Below are 14,049 nucleotides of genomic sequence, written 5' to 3' on the forward strand. Positions count from 1 at the left end.
TATCTAGGGAGGTCTGAGAAACATTAGTTAAAGCATCACCAGTTTTCTCCCATCTGTTCCTTGAGAATTCTATCCTCCTTACAGCTCAGGCTTTACATGCAGGAGATCACTTAATCCCATTTGCTATGACTGGAATTCGTATACAGTTCTGCTTCCTGAAAATAGATGTGAAGAATCCATTCAATGCCTCTGCTGTAACACGTAGAATAATTTATCCACTTTATGCTTTTCTGGGAATATCTAGGATGCTGACCAAGTTTGGTAGTATTGTCTATAAAATCTTCTCTTGTTTGTCACTGCTCAAGACCTTGGCAAACACCCTGTAAAGTACAAAGGATAAATGAGGTCACATGCATTGAAAGCATAAAGACTTCCAGCTATTACAAAGGCACAAATTCTGGCAGAAAATTAAGCTGTGGTTGTGTCGGCCATGGCTCATTGGGTTGTACTGTCGCCTCTGAGTCGGAATGTCATAGGTCCAAGTCCCACTCCAGAGACTTGGGCACATAATCTAGCTTAACACTCCAGTTCGGCACTGAGGGAGCACCACATTGTTGGGGATGCTGTCCTTCAGATGAGATGTTAAACCAAGGCCCTGTCAGGTGCTCTAATTGGCAGGATGCGACTGGTGGTGTGCCTGAAGGATCTGTTTTGGTGCCTCACCTATTCTCCATGTTTATGGATTTCAATGTCGGCAAATATGAGATCATCACTTTGGATCTAAATGGTGAAAAGCTGCAAACAGTGAAGGTCAATTGAGACTGAGGGGGACCCAGGTACACAGATCATTAAAATGTCATGAATAGATATAGGAAATAATTAAAAATACTATTGGAATGCTGGTCTTTCTACCTAGAGGATTAGATTACAATGGGGTAGAAGACATGCTCTAGTTAGACAAAGCTCTGGTTAGCCTGCACTTAGAATCATAGAACCATCAAAAAGTTACTGCACAGAAAGAGGCCATTCAGCCCATCATGTCTGTGCTGGCCAAAAAAGAAAGAAAAAAAACTGGCTGCCCATTCTGATCCCAACTTCCAGCATCTGGTCCGTAGCCTTGCAGGTTACAGCACTGCTGATGCAGATCCAGGCACCTTTTAAATGAGTTGAGGGTTTCTGCCTCCACCACCAAACCAGGCAGTGAATTCCAAACACCCACCACCCTCTGGGTAAAGATATTTTTCTTCACGTCCTCTCTAACCCTTCTACTAATCATTTTAAATCTGTGCCCCCTGGTAATTAACCTCTCCACTAGGGGGAACAGGGCATCCCTATCTACTCTATCCAGGCCCCTCATAATCTTGTACACCTCAATGTGACCTCAACCCTCAGTCTCCGCAGTTCCAAGGAAAACAACCCCAGCCTCTCTAATCTTTCTTCATAGCCACAATTTTCAGACCCTGGCAACATTCTTGCAAATCTCCTCTGTACCCTCTCCAGCACAATAATGTCCTTCCTGTAATATGGTGACCAGAACTGTACACAAAATTCTAGTTGTTTTATGCAGTTCCAGCTTACATCCATGCTTTTGAATTCAGTACCTCATCCAATAAAGAAAAGCATTCTATATGCTTTCATTACCACCTAATCCATCTGTCCTGCCACCTTCAGGGACCTGTGGACTTGTACACCAAGGTCTCTCACTTCCTCTACCCCTCTCAATATCCTCCCATTTATTGAATATTCCCTTGCTTTGCTTGCCCTCCAAATGCATTACCTCACACTTCTCTAGATTGAATTCCATTTGCCACTTTTCCGCCCACTCAACCAAATCATTGGTATTGTTCTGGAGCCGACAGCTATCCTCTTCACTGTCAACGACACAGCCAATTTCTGTGTCATCTGCAAATTTCCCAATCATGCCTCCTACATTTCTGTCCAAATCTATAATGTATACAACAAACAGCAAGGGCCCCAACACTGAGCTCAGTGGAACACCACTGGAAACTGCAAAAACCATTTGCAAAAACATCCATCAACCATTACCCTTTGTTTCCTGTCGCTGAGACAATTTTGGATCCAACTTGCCACCTTCCCCTGCATCCCACGAGTTTTTACTTTTCTGACCAGCCTGGCATGTGGGACCTTATCAAATGCCTTACTAAAATCCATGTAGATAAGATCCACCACACTACCCTCATCAATTCTCCTTGTTATTTCCTCAAAAAATTTGATTAGACATGACCTTACCCTAACAAAACAATGCTGACTACCCCTGATTCATCCAATCCTTTCTAAGTGACAGTTTATCCTGTCTCTCAGAATTGATTCTAATAATTTGCCCACCACTGAAGTCATACTGATCAGCCTGTGATTATTTGCCCTATCCCTCACACCCTTTTTAAATAATGGTGCATCATTCACAGACCTCCAGTCCTCTGGGACCTTACCTGTATCTTCTCTGTACACCTCACAAAACAAAGGGCAATGGTTTGATGGATATTTTTGCAAATGGTTTTTGCAGTTTCCAGTGGTGTTCCACTGAGCTCAGTGTCGGGGCCCTTGCTGTTTGTTGTCTATATTATAGATTTGGACTTAAATGTGGGAGGCATGATTGGGTAACTTCACCTTACCTGGTGAGGATTGGAAAATGATCCTCAGAGCATCCCTGGCTGCCTTCAACAGACTGGGGTACAATCCATCCGGCCCTGGTGATTTATCCACCTTCAAGGATGCCAGTCCCTCCGGCACTTCCTCTCTCACTTTGCTTAGTGTACCTAATATTTCACACTCCTCATGTTTAACTAGAATTTCTGCATCATATCTCTCCTTAGTGAAGACGGAGCCAAAGTACTTATTGAGAACCCTGCCCACACTTTTAGCGTCAATGCACAAGTTACCATATTCTTCTCTGATAAGCCCTACCTTTTCCTTTGTTAGTCCCTTGCTCTTAATGTACTGATAAAACATCTTTAGATTTTCTTTGATTTCACCTGCCAATATTTTTTCATATCCTCTCTTTGCTTTCCTAATTACCTTTTTTACTTCACCCCTGTACTTTCTATAATCCACTAGGCTTTCGACAGTATTAAGCTTTTTGTGACTGTCACAAGCTTTCTTTTTCTGCTTTATCTTACCTTGTATGCTTCTAGTAACCAGGGCTCTAGATTTGGCAGTACTGCCCTTTTTCTTTGTGGGAACATGTCTATACTGTGCCCATAGAATCTCGCGTATGAATGCCTCCCACTGGTCTGTTGTTGATTTCCCTTTAAGTAGCTGTAACCAGTCCACTTTCACCAGCTTACCTCTCAGCTTTGTAAAATTTGTCTTCCCCAGTTTAGAACTTTTACTCCTGTTCTATCTTTATCCTTTTCCATAATTATACCTCAAGCACTATCAGCAAGTGCCGCATCTTAGGAAGGATATATTGGTCTTGGAGGGAGTGCAGCATAGGTTTTAGTAGAGTGGTACCGGGACTCCAAGGTTTAGATTGCAAGTATAGGCTACACAAACTCAGGGTTGTATTTCCTGACATTTAGAAGGTTAGCAGGTGATTTGATCAAGTTTTCAAGATAGTAGGAGGGGCAGGCAGGGTAGATAGAAACTATTTCTACTGGTTGGCGAGTCTAGGACTGCGAACATGGTCTAAGATTAGAGCCAGACCTTTGAGGAGTGAAATTAAGAAACCCTTCTACATGTAAAGGTGGTAGGATTTTGCAACACTTCCATAAATGGAAATTGATACTCAATCAGTTTTTCACTTTAAATCTGAAATTGATTGATTTTTGTTAACTAAAGGTATAAAGAGATATTGGGCAAAGGCGGGTAGATAGAATTGGGTTAGAAGCAAATTACTGTAGATGCTGGAAATCTGAGATAAAAGCAAAGTGCCGGAAATACCCAGCAGATCTGATAACACCTATGGAAAGAGAAACAGAGTTTACGTCTCGAATATAACTCTTCTTCATCCCAAGTGTCTTGGCAAAATTTACCATTCAACCGACATCAGTGAAGCAGATTATCTGAATGTTATGATCAACCTTTGTATCCCTGGTCGAGAGATGAGAGAAATCCTCCAGGGGTTCCTTTGCCAATAGCCATCCAGTTATGTCTCCATTCAGCTGTGGTTGGCAGGTGAGAACAGGATGTAGCCCAGCTGTGAACGCTGCAGTGGTCTGACAGGCTGCTGGCATGTACATAGGTGATTGGGTGAAGATGAATGCTTGGCTGAGAAGGTGAATGGCTAGCGGTACTTCTAAGGAGGGAGAAAATGGAAAACATACAAGTTTGAAAAAATGAATGTATAATGGAGCAATGCAGCTCATTGTTAAGGCTCCTTACGGTTTATCAATGTCCTTCACAAGTTATTGATTTTAGTGGTCAGACAACAGTAATTGAGAAATGTAATTTCCTGCTTCGGCACATTCTGAGGAAGCCAGCACACCTATTCATACCATGCAGTGTAGATTGTAATCTCTTTATGCTCCAAGGTTAACAAATTGGAGCGGAGATTACATTGCAGTTAAACAGAGTGCCCTCACCCTGAATCACCTTGTCTTTCAAGTCAGAGTTCTCCAGCATAATGGGTAGGATGTGACAGATTTGGGACTTGAATGTCCTGTTGCGTATGAAGTTGCATTCATGGCCATGGATGGCACGTTTGTGCATGCGTGTGAGTGCCTTACATGACCACGAGACATCCTAAAGTGCTGTACAGCCAATGACATGCTTTTGAAGTATAGTTACAGTTGTCATGTAAGAAAATTAGTTTGGTTTCTAGTTTTTTTTTCATTCATGGGATGTGAACATCACTGGATAGGCCAGCATTTGCTGCCCTCGTTCAGAGGGCATTTAAGAGTCATCACATTGCTATGGAGCTGGAGTAACATGTAGACCAGACCAGGTAGGGATGGCAGATTTCCTCCCCTAAAGGACATTAGTGAACTTGATGGGTTTTTATAACAATCGACAATGGTTTCATGGTCATCATTAGACTCTTAATTCCAAATTTTTTTTTATTGAATTCAAATTCCACCATCTGCCATGGCGGGATTTGAACTGTGGTCCCCAGAGCATTACCCTAGGTCTTTTGAGTACTAGTCCAGCGACAATGCCACTATGCCATCACCTCCCCCTTGTAGTGTAGTTTGCATCATCAGTGGATACCAGCTGCTGGATTGGGTAGAGGATAGTTTCTCAGCTCATCTGTATCACATAAGCAAAAAATCCTGATTGGAAGATCATTGAATTAAAGAATGACACAGCACAGAATGAGGCCATTTGGCCCATCATGCCTTTGCTTGCTCTTTGCTAGGGTTATCCAATTAGTCCCACTGCAATGGGGCTTTTTGTTCAGTGGGAGCAAACTCCTGTGGCGATGCTGCCTGTAAGCCTGTGATCCTGACTGTATCCCTCATTCACTTGAGAGAAAGCAATAACAGACAGCCCAACTTGCCTCTTTCCCTTATGTGGGACCAATTCACATAAGTGCAGTACGGCTAGTGTACCTTCAAGCCCTTGTACTGGGGACTGATTTGTAGACGTGTACTATAACTCATGTAACATGAACCTTGTTAATGTAAATTATAAAAAAGAGAATACATGAAATAAAAAGGACAAACAATGGACAGAATTCAATGCATTGTAAGAAGTTACTTTAAGAAGGCAGAGAGGATTGTCAAACTCCTACACAGCTCAAGAGATTAAGGACTTAACCAAAGGCTGTTCTTTTCCCATCACAACTCAAAACCGCATTCATGTTAAAATATGATGCCTTGTAGGGCCCAGTTTTAGTTCTAGCTGTTTCTGTCAGAATGCAGGTGAGGGTGAATTATTTTCAGGCTTCCATTTAAGAAAATGTCCCCATTCTAGAAATCTCACATCCCCATTGAGCACCCTTACAGCGAATGGCTCTGTAACCAATGTGCTCAACTCCTTTCAGACTATCTCCATACCAGCAGAAGTTTCTCTCACAGTTCACTTGAACTTTGTACATACCCTGACCGCATGATTCGGCTAAAACCCAATGATTAGCTCAACCTAATCCCAGATGGCCATCAGAGTAATCTGAATTTAACAGGGCAAACAGCTTTTATAACCATCTTGATGTTTAGCAACAAGGATATTTGAGAATAGTTTCTGATATTTCACTCCATTCTTCAGCCAGTTTTCTGTTCTGCAACATTCTCGTGACTCCTCCTTTAGTTCCTTTAATCCTTTATTTTGTAATAGTTTAATTGGAACCCTGTGGCCGGTAAAAGCTGATCAAAAGGGGTTGTTGGTGATAAACTTGTTCACTGTATAACGGGAAGCAGTAGTAGCATTTATACTGCCTGATTAACAATAGATTGTGTTCATTAACACTACAATTGTGCAAATAAAATAATTTTAACAGCACATGAATCTTCCTTGAATTTCCTTCATCAAACCCTCTGCCTATCTACCCCTCCATACTCCTATAAAAATCTCTCAAAACCAATTATTCAGTCTCCGCTTTGGGCCACCTCTCGGAATCTCTCTTGGCTGAGCATCAATTTTCCGCACATTGCGAAATGAAAGGTTTTTTTCTTGTAACATTAGCAGTGTTGTATGGAAGAGTCTTATAGCACAGATGGAGGCCATTCAGCCTATTGTACCTGTGCTGGCTCTTTGAAAAAGCTGTCCAGTTCAGCCCACTCCCCTGCTCTTTTTACAAAGACCTGCAAACTTTCCCCTTTCAAGTACCCGTCCAGATGAATGCATTTTTGTTGCTGTGATTTTTTGCATTTAGCAAAACCGACATAGGCAGTGAGGTTGCAAATGTGTTAATGGAAAACTTGATTGTAACATTCCTTGTGTGATAACTAATCCTTTGTAGAAATTGCCAGAACTTCCTTTATCTTTGCAAATAGGCAGTGTTCCTGTGCTGTGGGGTAACTCGCTCATTACGCTTGGGTTTTTCTTTTCTCACCCTCCAGTTTCCTCGTCAGCTTCATGGTGGATGCTCGCGGCGGCTCCATGCGAGGCAGCCGCCACAATGGAATGCGCATCGTCATCCCGCCCCGCAAGTGCACTGCACCCACGCGCATCACTTGCCGCTTAGTGAAGAGGCACAAACTCGCCAGCCCACCACCTATGGTAGAAGGGGAAGGGTTGGCCAGCAGGCTGGTTGAAGTTGGACCATCGGGTGCTCAGTTCTTGGGGTAAGTCGCTGATTTGCCCTTTCTGCTCACCACACAAGGCTCATTGTCCTTTTCTCTTTTTTTGTGGATTAACGCTACCGGCCACAAACTCTTGAATGGGAGCTTTTAGTTTTAACCTGAGAAGGGTGTTAAAATCTGATTAACAAACAAGCCTGCAGTTTCCTTGTAAATGTATGGAGGTTTTGAATATTGTGTATCTTTTTTTTTCCTTTTAAAATCAGTGACTTAGAGCAGGATATTCATAAAAAGTTTAACAATGGCCAAATAGAAAACCATAATATTCTACCAGCTGAAAGTAAAATTGGACATCTTTGTTTGATCATTTGCAAACGTCCAACTCGAAGATTCCTCTCCAAACAACCCACTATGATGTGGCTCTAAATACTCCGCAGTACTTGGTAAATTTTTTGTTCATTCTGTTAGCGTAAGTTTTGCAAATGCTCCATTCAAACTCTGGATACTGTTGGGAATGACAGTTTCTTCATTGTTTTTTTTTCCACTTTATGTTTCCCTTTACTGCTGCATGGATGTTTTTTCAGTAAACTTCACCTTCCTACCAACCCTCCCCCTCTCAACGAGGGCGAGAGCTTGGTTAGCCGAATCCTGCAGCTGGGGCCTCGAGGAACAAAATTTATTGGGTAGGATGTTTATTAAAAAGATACAAACTGTCACAGCAGATTTTAATTTTTTTTTAATTTTCTTTGGTATTTAATTTAGTCATTCCCCATGTTTTTTTTTCTGTTACTTTTTTTTTTAAAAAAACAACTTTCAGTTCTGTCACTGAAAGAAAATCATAGTGGCTTGATATATCGAAGCTCTGTTGTTTTAAGCTTGGCGCTTACAGGCATGTTTTACAATTCACTGCAAGCATTCTGCCTTCATAACTGCTTTACTTCTGTACTTCACTTGTTGAAATCTCTTTCAGCCACATCAAATGCATTCAGTAAAACGTGACAGCTCTTCACATTCAATATTGGTATAGAGAAGGTATCAGCGGAAAGGAAAAAGAATTGTCTCTCTGGGCTAGTGCAAATAGGGCAACTTTAGGTCAGAAAGATGTGCAGAGATAATGAGACATTAAGTCAACCAATGGCAGACAATTGATCGTTTTCATTATCTCATAAAATTCTTAATGATGGGTCAGTGAAAATGGCCCCCATGTTAATTAGTTTCAGCCAAATATGCTGAATAAGCATTTGGTACATTTTGCAAAGTAATGGAACAGGCCTACATACTTCTTTCAAATTACCTGCTTCACACATACTCAAAGATAACAAGGAAATTGGTATTTAAGATGGATCCACTCAAAATGTCAGGATCTCTCAAGGACATCTTAAAATCATCAGAAAACTGGTGTTTAGTTTACAGCTACTCAAACACATATATATAAAAAAACTTAAGCCTTCCCTATGCATTTCTGTCTTGTAAGGTGTAGGTCTGAAACATTTCACTCAATGATTTGGTACATCTCCAATGATTTTGATACATCACCAAATGTTTGGTACATTCTCTATATCCATATTTTCATTCTGGATGTCTTGCACTACACACAGGATATGATCAATCTGCCAAAGTGTTTTTAACGGGACAGTGTAAGAGTTTTGATGCCGAATGAGGCTGTATTTCCAATGTGGGACGCCACTGAATGTTGATTTTTTTTTGTTGCATTTTTCAATAATCTCTCACGCTTTTTCACACATTTGCAAAAATGATTTTCTGTGTATGTCCAATGTTGAATATTATGAAGTAGAATGTTAGAAATGTAAGGAACCAGAGACATTTCTTCATTCACAATATTCTGGCCAAAAGAGGGGGAGGAAGGTCTGGAGCGGGTCATTGCAAACAGGGATCTTGCATTTTATGTCAATTGTTTAGGTATAAAAATGTCAGTGCTAAATTATCTTATGATACAATGAAACCTCCGTAGAAACCCATTTGAAAATGGTAGCAATGTTTCACTCACGTGCTCGACTTCCTTTGGGCAGCTAATAAGTAAAACAGTGGAAACACGTAAGTTCCATAGTCAATGAGATGCTTCACCCTCCAGCAACTTTCTCCTTACTGCATTGGCAATGGTTTTGTACACTTTATCTCTAAATGAACAATACAGCCTGTATAGGCGACCGAAAAGCAAACTGTCTTAATGTTGCTCACGAGGGGTTTGTGAGTATAACATCATGGTGCTTTTAAATTTTGGAATTTAACTTTTGTTTCTAACCCTTTGAGTGCTGGTTGGGAAATCTTCATAGCTTAAGTAAAATCTGAAACTTTTCTCACAGCTACTTGTTCTCTCTGTATTTCATGATATAACGTTAGTTCATTCAAAGAATTCCTGGAGGCAAAAAAAAACCTGAAATGAATGAACTTTATTTTGTTTGCAGGAATGCTACCTCAATTCTCAAAGGGTTAAAATGACCAAATTTACTTTTTTGGCAGGGGGTGGGAAGGAGTTAAAATGTAAAGCATATTTTAGAAAAGCTGAATTAGATTCTGAAATATCATTTTCTAAAGTAGCCAAAAGTTGTTCTGGTCTGCCAAATAAAGATAATACAAAAAAGTCTCTCTTCTTTCTAGCCCAGTGATTGTGGAGATACCACATTTTGGGTCAATGCGTGACAAAGAAAGGGAGCTTATCATACTGCGAAGTGAAAATGGGGAAGTCTGGAAGGAACACCAATATGACTGTAAAGAACAGGATCTCAATGAGATATTAAATGGCATGGATGAAGGTGAGCATTCACTTTTGGCAGGTCATTTAATTACTACCAGATAAAGCTATGATATCCTTTTTCAGAAGCCTATTAGAGGACAAGCTTACCTTCATTGTCTCATGCCTGTTGAACAAATGCCTGAAGGTCTTTGCACTCCTCGTAGTTATTATTTTGTGATGAGAAAACATTATAGAAATACCACTAAATGAAAGTAAAAGGAAAAGGTTTACTCTGTATCTTTTTCTGTACCTGCATACAGTGACACAGAAGGAACACCACTGGCAGTTATAAAGTATCTGCTTGATTGTAACCAGCAATATTATCCTTCCTGACTTCTCTGATGATTTCTCTGAAAATTACTGTTAGTCCCCCGTCAGCCTTTGGCCAAGTGGTAACGCACTTGTCTCCGAGTCTGAAGATAGTGCGTTCGTACCACACTTCAGAGACTTGAGCATATAACATAAGTTGCCACTTCTGTACAATAGTGTGTGAGTGCTGCACTGTCGGAGGTTGAGATGTTGAACCAAGGCTCTGTCTGCCCTCTTACGTGGACGTAAAGGATCCTGTGGCACTATTTGAAGAAGAGAAGAGGGTTCACCAGTGTCCTGGCTAACATTTATCTCTCTGTAAACATCAGATAGTGCTTTCTGAGATCTGGCACAGGCTCAATAGTTTCCTTTTGTGCGATAAAATTCTATGGCTACATGGGAAAGGCTAAGGGAAATGTGTTGTTTGCAGAGAGTTGTTTGAGCATGGAGTGCTTTGCTATAAGATAAATAGATAAACCAAGACGATGATGGACGACAATGGCAATGCTCTAACATAGAGCCAGTACAGGCTTGATTGGCCAAATGACCTCTGCTGTATGGTTGTGTGGAACCCACAACCTTCTTGACTCGGAGGCGAGAGTGTTACCATTTAGGCAAACTGACACTTGCTAGATCTTGCATTCCTTAGCATCTGGTTTATAGCCCACTTTGAAATCTGTGCTTTAGCTTCTGAATTTAATAGGTTCAGGTTATATCAGTGAACCATCTTTTTTCTTGATAGAACAGAGGTGGACTACCTAAAGACCTATATAAATGAATGACTCAAGCAGTGGGATGTTACCACAGCAGAATGTTTTTTACAGGTCCTAATCCATGTACATCTTTGTCGCTATTCTTCTATGGCCTTCTGCTGACCTGGGAGCAGTTTCTATCACACTGGTTGACACTTCTATCAAATCTGCATGTGTGTGTCATTCTAACAAATATTGTTAACCTGGGTCTTTTAAACAGGTGAAAATGGCACACACAGAAACTTGCACTTAAGATGGCACATGGAGGGTTTTTAGACTCGAGCATAATTGACTATATTTGCACCTTTTAGGACATTCATGAATCATTGTTGTGGCCACAATGTTGGCTAGCTTTCATGAAGTAGGGTTTTAAATGTCTGAGAACCTCCTGAAAGCTGAAGAGACCCAAAGGAATGTTTTCTGATATGCTTCAGGCGTTTGGTAAAGGAGAGCAGTTTACCAAGAAAACTGAGGATGTAAAGCAGTGGCTGGCAGCCTGGTGAAAAAGTTCATAGGTAATTGGGGAATATTTTCAGGACGGGGCACAATCAGAATTGAGGGGAAGATTGAGGCAATCATCTAGAATCAATTAACCTAGTTAGGTTGAGGAGGGAAAAAAATCAGTGAGACTGATTGAAGAACGGAAAGCTTTCTAACAGGCAGGCTTGAACACAGCAACTCCCGAGAGTGACAAGAACCAGACACCAGTGACAGATACGTGGCTGGAGGCCAAAACAGGATAAGGTGCAATACAAGAGCAGAAGCATTAGGAATAGACTTAAATTGAGACTGTTGTGGCAGTTAGAGTTTCATAAATACAGCTGAAATTAAAGGGTGGAAATTACAGCAGTATTAAAATGTTCCAGAATAGATCAGAGCGATATAGACCCATCGATCAGCAACATGCACATATAAATTGAGTTGCTGCACTTGGACATCATTACTTTAAAAAGGGTAATACTAACACTAACGATGTATAGCAGACTACCAGATCAGAAAAGAAGTAAGATAGTTTGTTCTATGAAGAGATGCGTATGTGAGAACAGTAAGGCTATTTTAATTTCAGTCAACTGAATATATGGAGAATAACAAATGGTTTGGAATTGGGATTTATAAAGGGAGCACTTAATTACTTCTTGATCCATTGTACCAGTGGTCTTGTATTGAGAAGTAACTTAGAGAATAGACAGGTATGGAAGTTGGAACACAACCATGTGAAAAATCAACCACAGAATGATCTCTACTGAGGACTGAGACCCAGGTGTATCACTTTAAAAAAAGAGTCAAGGGGAGGTTTAAGTAAATTGGTTAGGGGAAGCAACAACTTTATCCAATTCTTCAGAAGATGATAATTGGAACAACTTTCAAGACAGAATGTCAAGCATGGATAATAAGTACATACCTAGGATTAGCAAGTGAGAGTTAACAGTGGCAACCCCCTAAATAGATTTATCAACAGTAAACTAAGGAGAAGAAAATAACCTCTACAGATCCTGCAGGGAGAATGGTGGAAGAATTAATTGGAATGAATTATCAGAGCATGTAAAGAGAATCCTGGAAAAAAGCATATCTCTGAATGCAAAACATAATGATAAGACATTTATTGAGTACAATAATGGTAGTATCAGTTTGATGTAGTATCGCACTCTTGTCTCCAAGTCAGAAGGTTGTAGCTTCAAGCCCCACTCTGTTAACAAGGCCCAAGCTGGTTGGCGAAACCAAAACCAAGACACAGAGCTTTTCTTTATTGAGACAATTTATTGACTTGTTCCATCTCACAGCTCTCTTCCCACACAATCCAGTGTCCCAGCTATTCCCTATTTATACTCTTTAAGTAAAACAAAAATCAATAAATTAAACAAAAATCAAGAGGGGATGGCAGCCCCTGGCAGGACACTAACAAAAATCAACATGTCAAAGGAAACTTAACTAACTAAACCAAAATATAATTTCTGGGGTTGATGATGCACCCCAGTCCCCACAGTGCCCACCAATTGCAGAAATCCCTCATTTATATGTGCTCAAGAACAATTAATACCCATCACCTGTTTCTCTTAACCATAATAATGTAATTGTTATTTTAAAAAACCTTAATAAATGTAATTGATAAGACATTGATACACTCTAGGACTCAACCACATCATCTTGGCTGACACCTCAGAATATTACTAACGCTACTGTCTTTCCAATGGTAGAAGGATGTAAAAAGATCTCTTGTTACTTCTCCAAAGAAAGTTGAGTTTCTGCCAGTGTTTAAGCCAATATTCATCCATCCTTCAACCAACATCAAACTGATACTACCACTAAACAGATTTTCTGGCCATGTATTTCAGTGAAGTTGTGGGCTTTGCTGTGTTATAAACCTACTGTTGTGTTTATTGAGGAAATAACATTGACTGTACTTCAAAAACAAGAGTAACCCATTGGCTGTAAAGAGCTTTGGGAGAACCACAAAGGCACCATATAAAGGCAGATCTTTTCTCTCAGTACAAGGACTGTAAGAGAATCAGTGATGGTAATGAAGCCAAAACTGATGATGAGTATAAGATAGCTAAAGTACCAAATAGTAACATGCCCTTTCTAAAAAGCATTAACAAGTGGAACTTATGGTTTCAACAGAAATAGGATGGAAGTCCTAGACAGGGAAAATGGGTTGAAAACAAATAAATGGATGATATTTTTCCATGGTTACTAAGAGAGACAAGGAATGAGATTTTTGAGACATTGAGCTAAGATTCCCTTCCTTATGCAGCTACCTTGTGAAATGGTAACACATGATATCTTAATTGCATTCTTAATAGAGTAATTCAGACACCCAGAGTGAGCACTGTTGGCAGATCTGGCTCCTTGAAAGTGTTGCTCTGGTTAAAGCTGTGTTCAATTCCACCTTGATTCCCTGGAAAATGGGAAATTTTGACAGTAGACATTACCTCCTGCCTTGCTACCTCTCTCCTCCTTTTAAAACAGTTGTTAAAACCTAGCTCTTTGACTAAGCTTTTGGTTATCTGACCTGTCCTTGTGTGGCTCAGTGTCATATTTTGTATTAAAATGCTCCTATGAAGCATCTTGGACTGTTTCATTACCTTAAAACGTCAAAGCATAGTTAAAGTTCCAACTCACTATGATTGTAAGATTTGGGTGAAAGACCCAAATTTCA

General features: G+C 40.3%; 1 protein-coding gene across 1 annotated transcript in view; it reads left to right on the forward strand.

Moving 5' to 3' along the window:
* ank3b (ankyrin 3b) overlaps nucleotides 1–14,049 on the forward strand; it is a 754,597-nt gene that overhangs the window by 666,921 nt on the left and 73,627 nt on the right. The window contains exons 27-28 of the mRNA XM_041209573.1: nucleotides 6,897–7,121; nucleotides 9,696–9,850. Coding sequence (XP_041065507.1) covers nucleotides 6,897–7,121; nucleotides 9,696–9,850 — 380 coding nt within the window. The remainder of the gene's footprint in view (nucleotides 1–6,896; nucleotides 7,122–9,695; nucleotides 9,851–14,049) is intronic.

The sequence above is a fragment of the Carcharodon carcharias genome, chromosome 17, assembly GCF_017639515.1.
Source record: "Carcharodon carcharias isolate sCarCar2 chromosome 17, sCarCar2.pri, whole genome shotgun sequence".
NCBI classification, from domain to species: Eukaryota; Metazoa; Chordata; class Chondrichthyes; order Lamniformes; family Lamnidae; genus Carcharodon; species Carcharodon carcharias.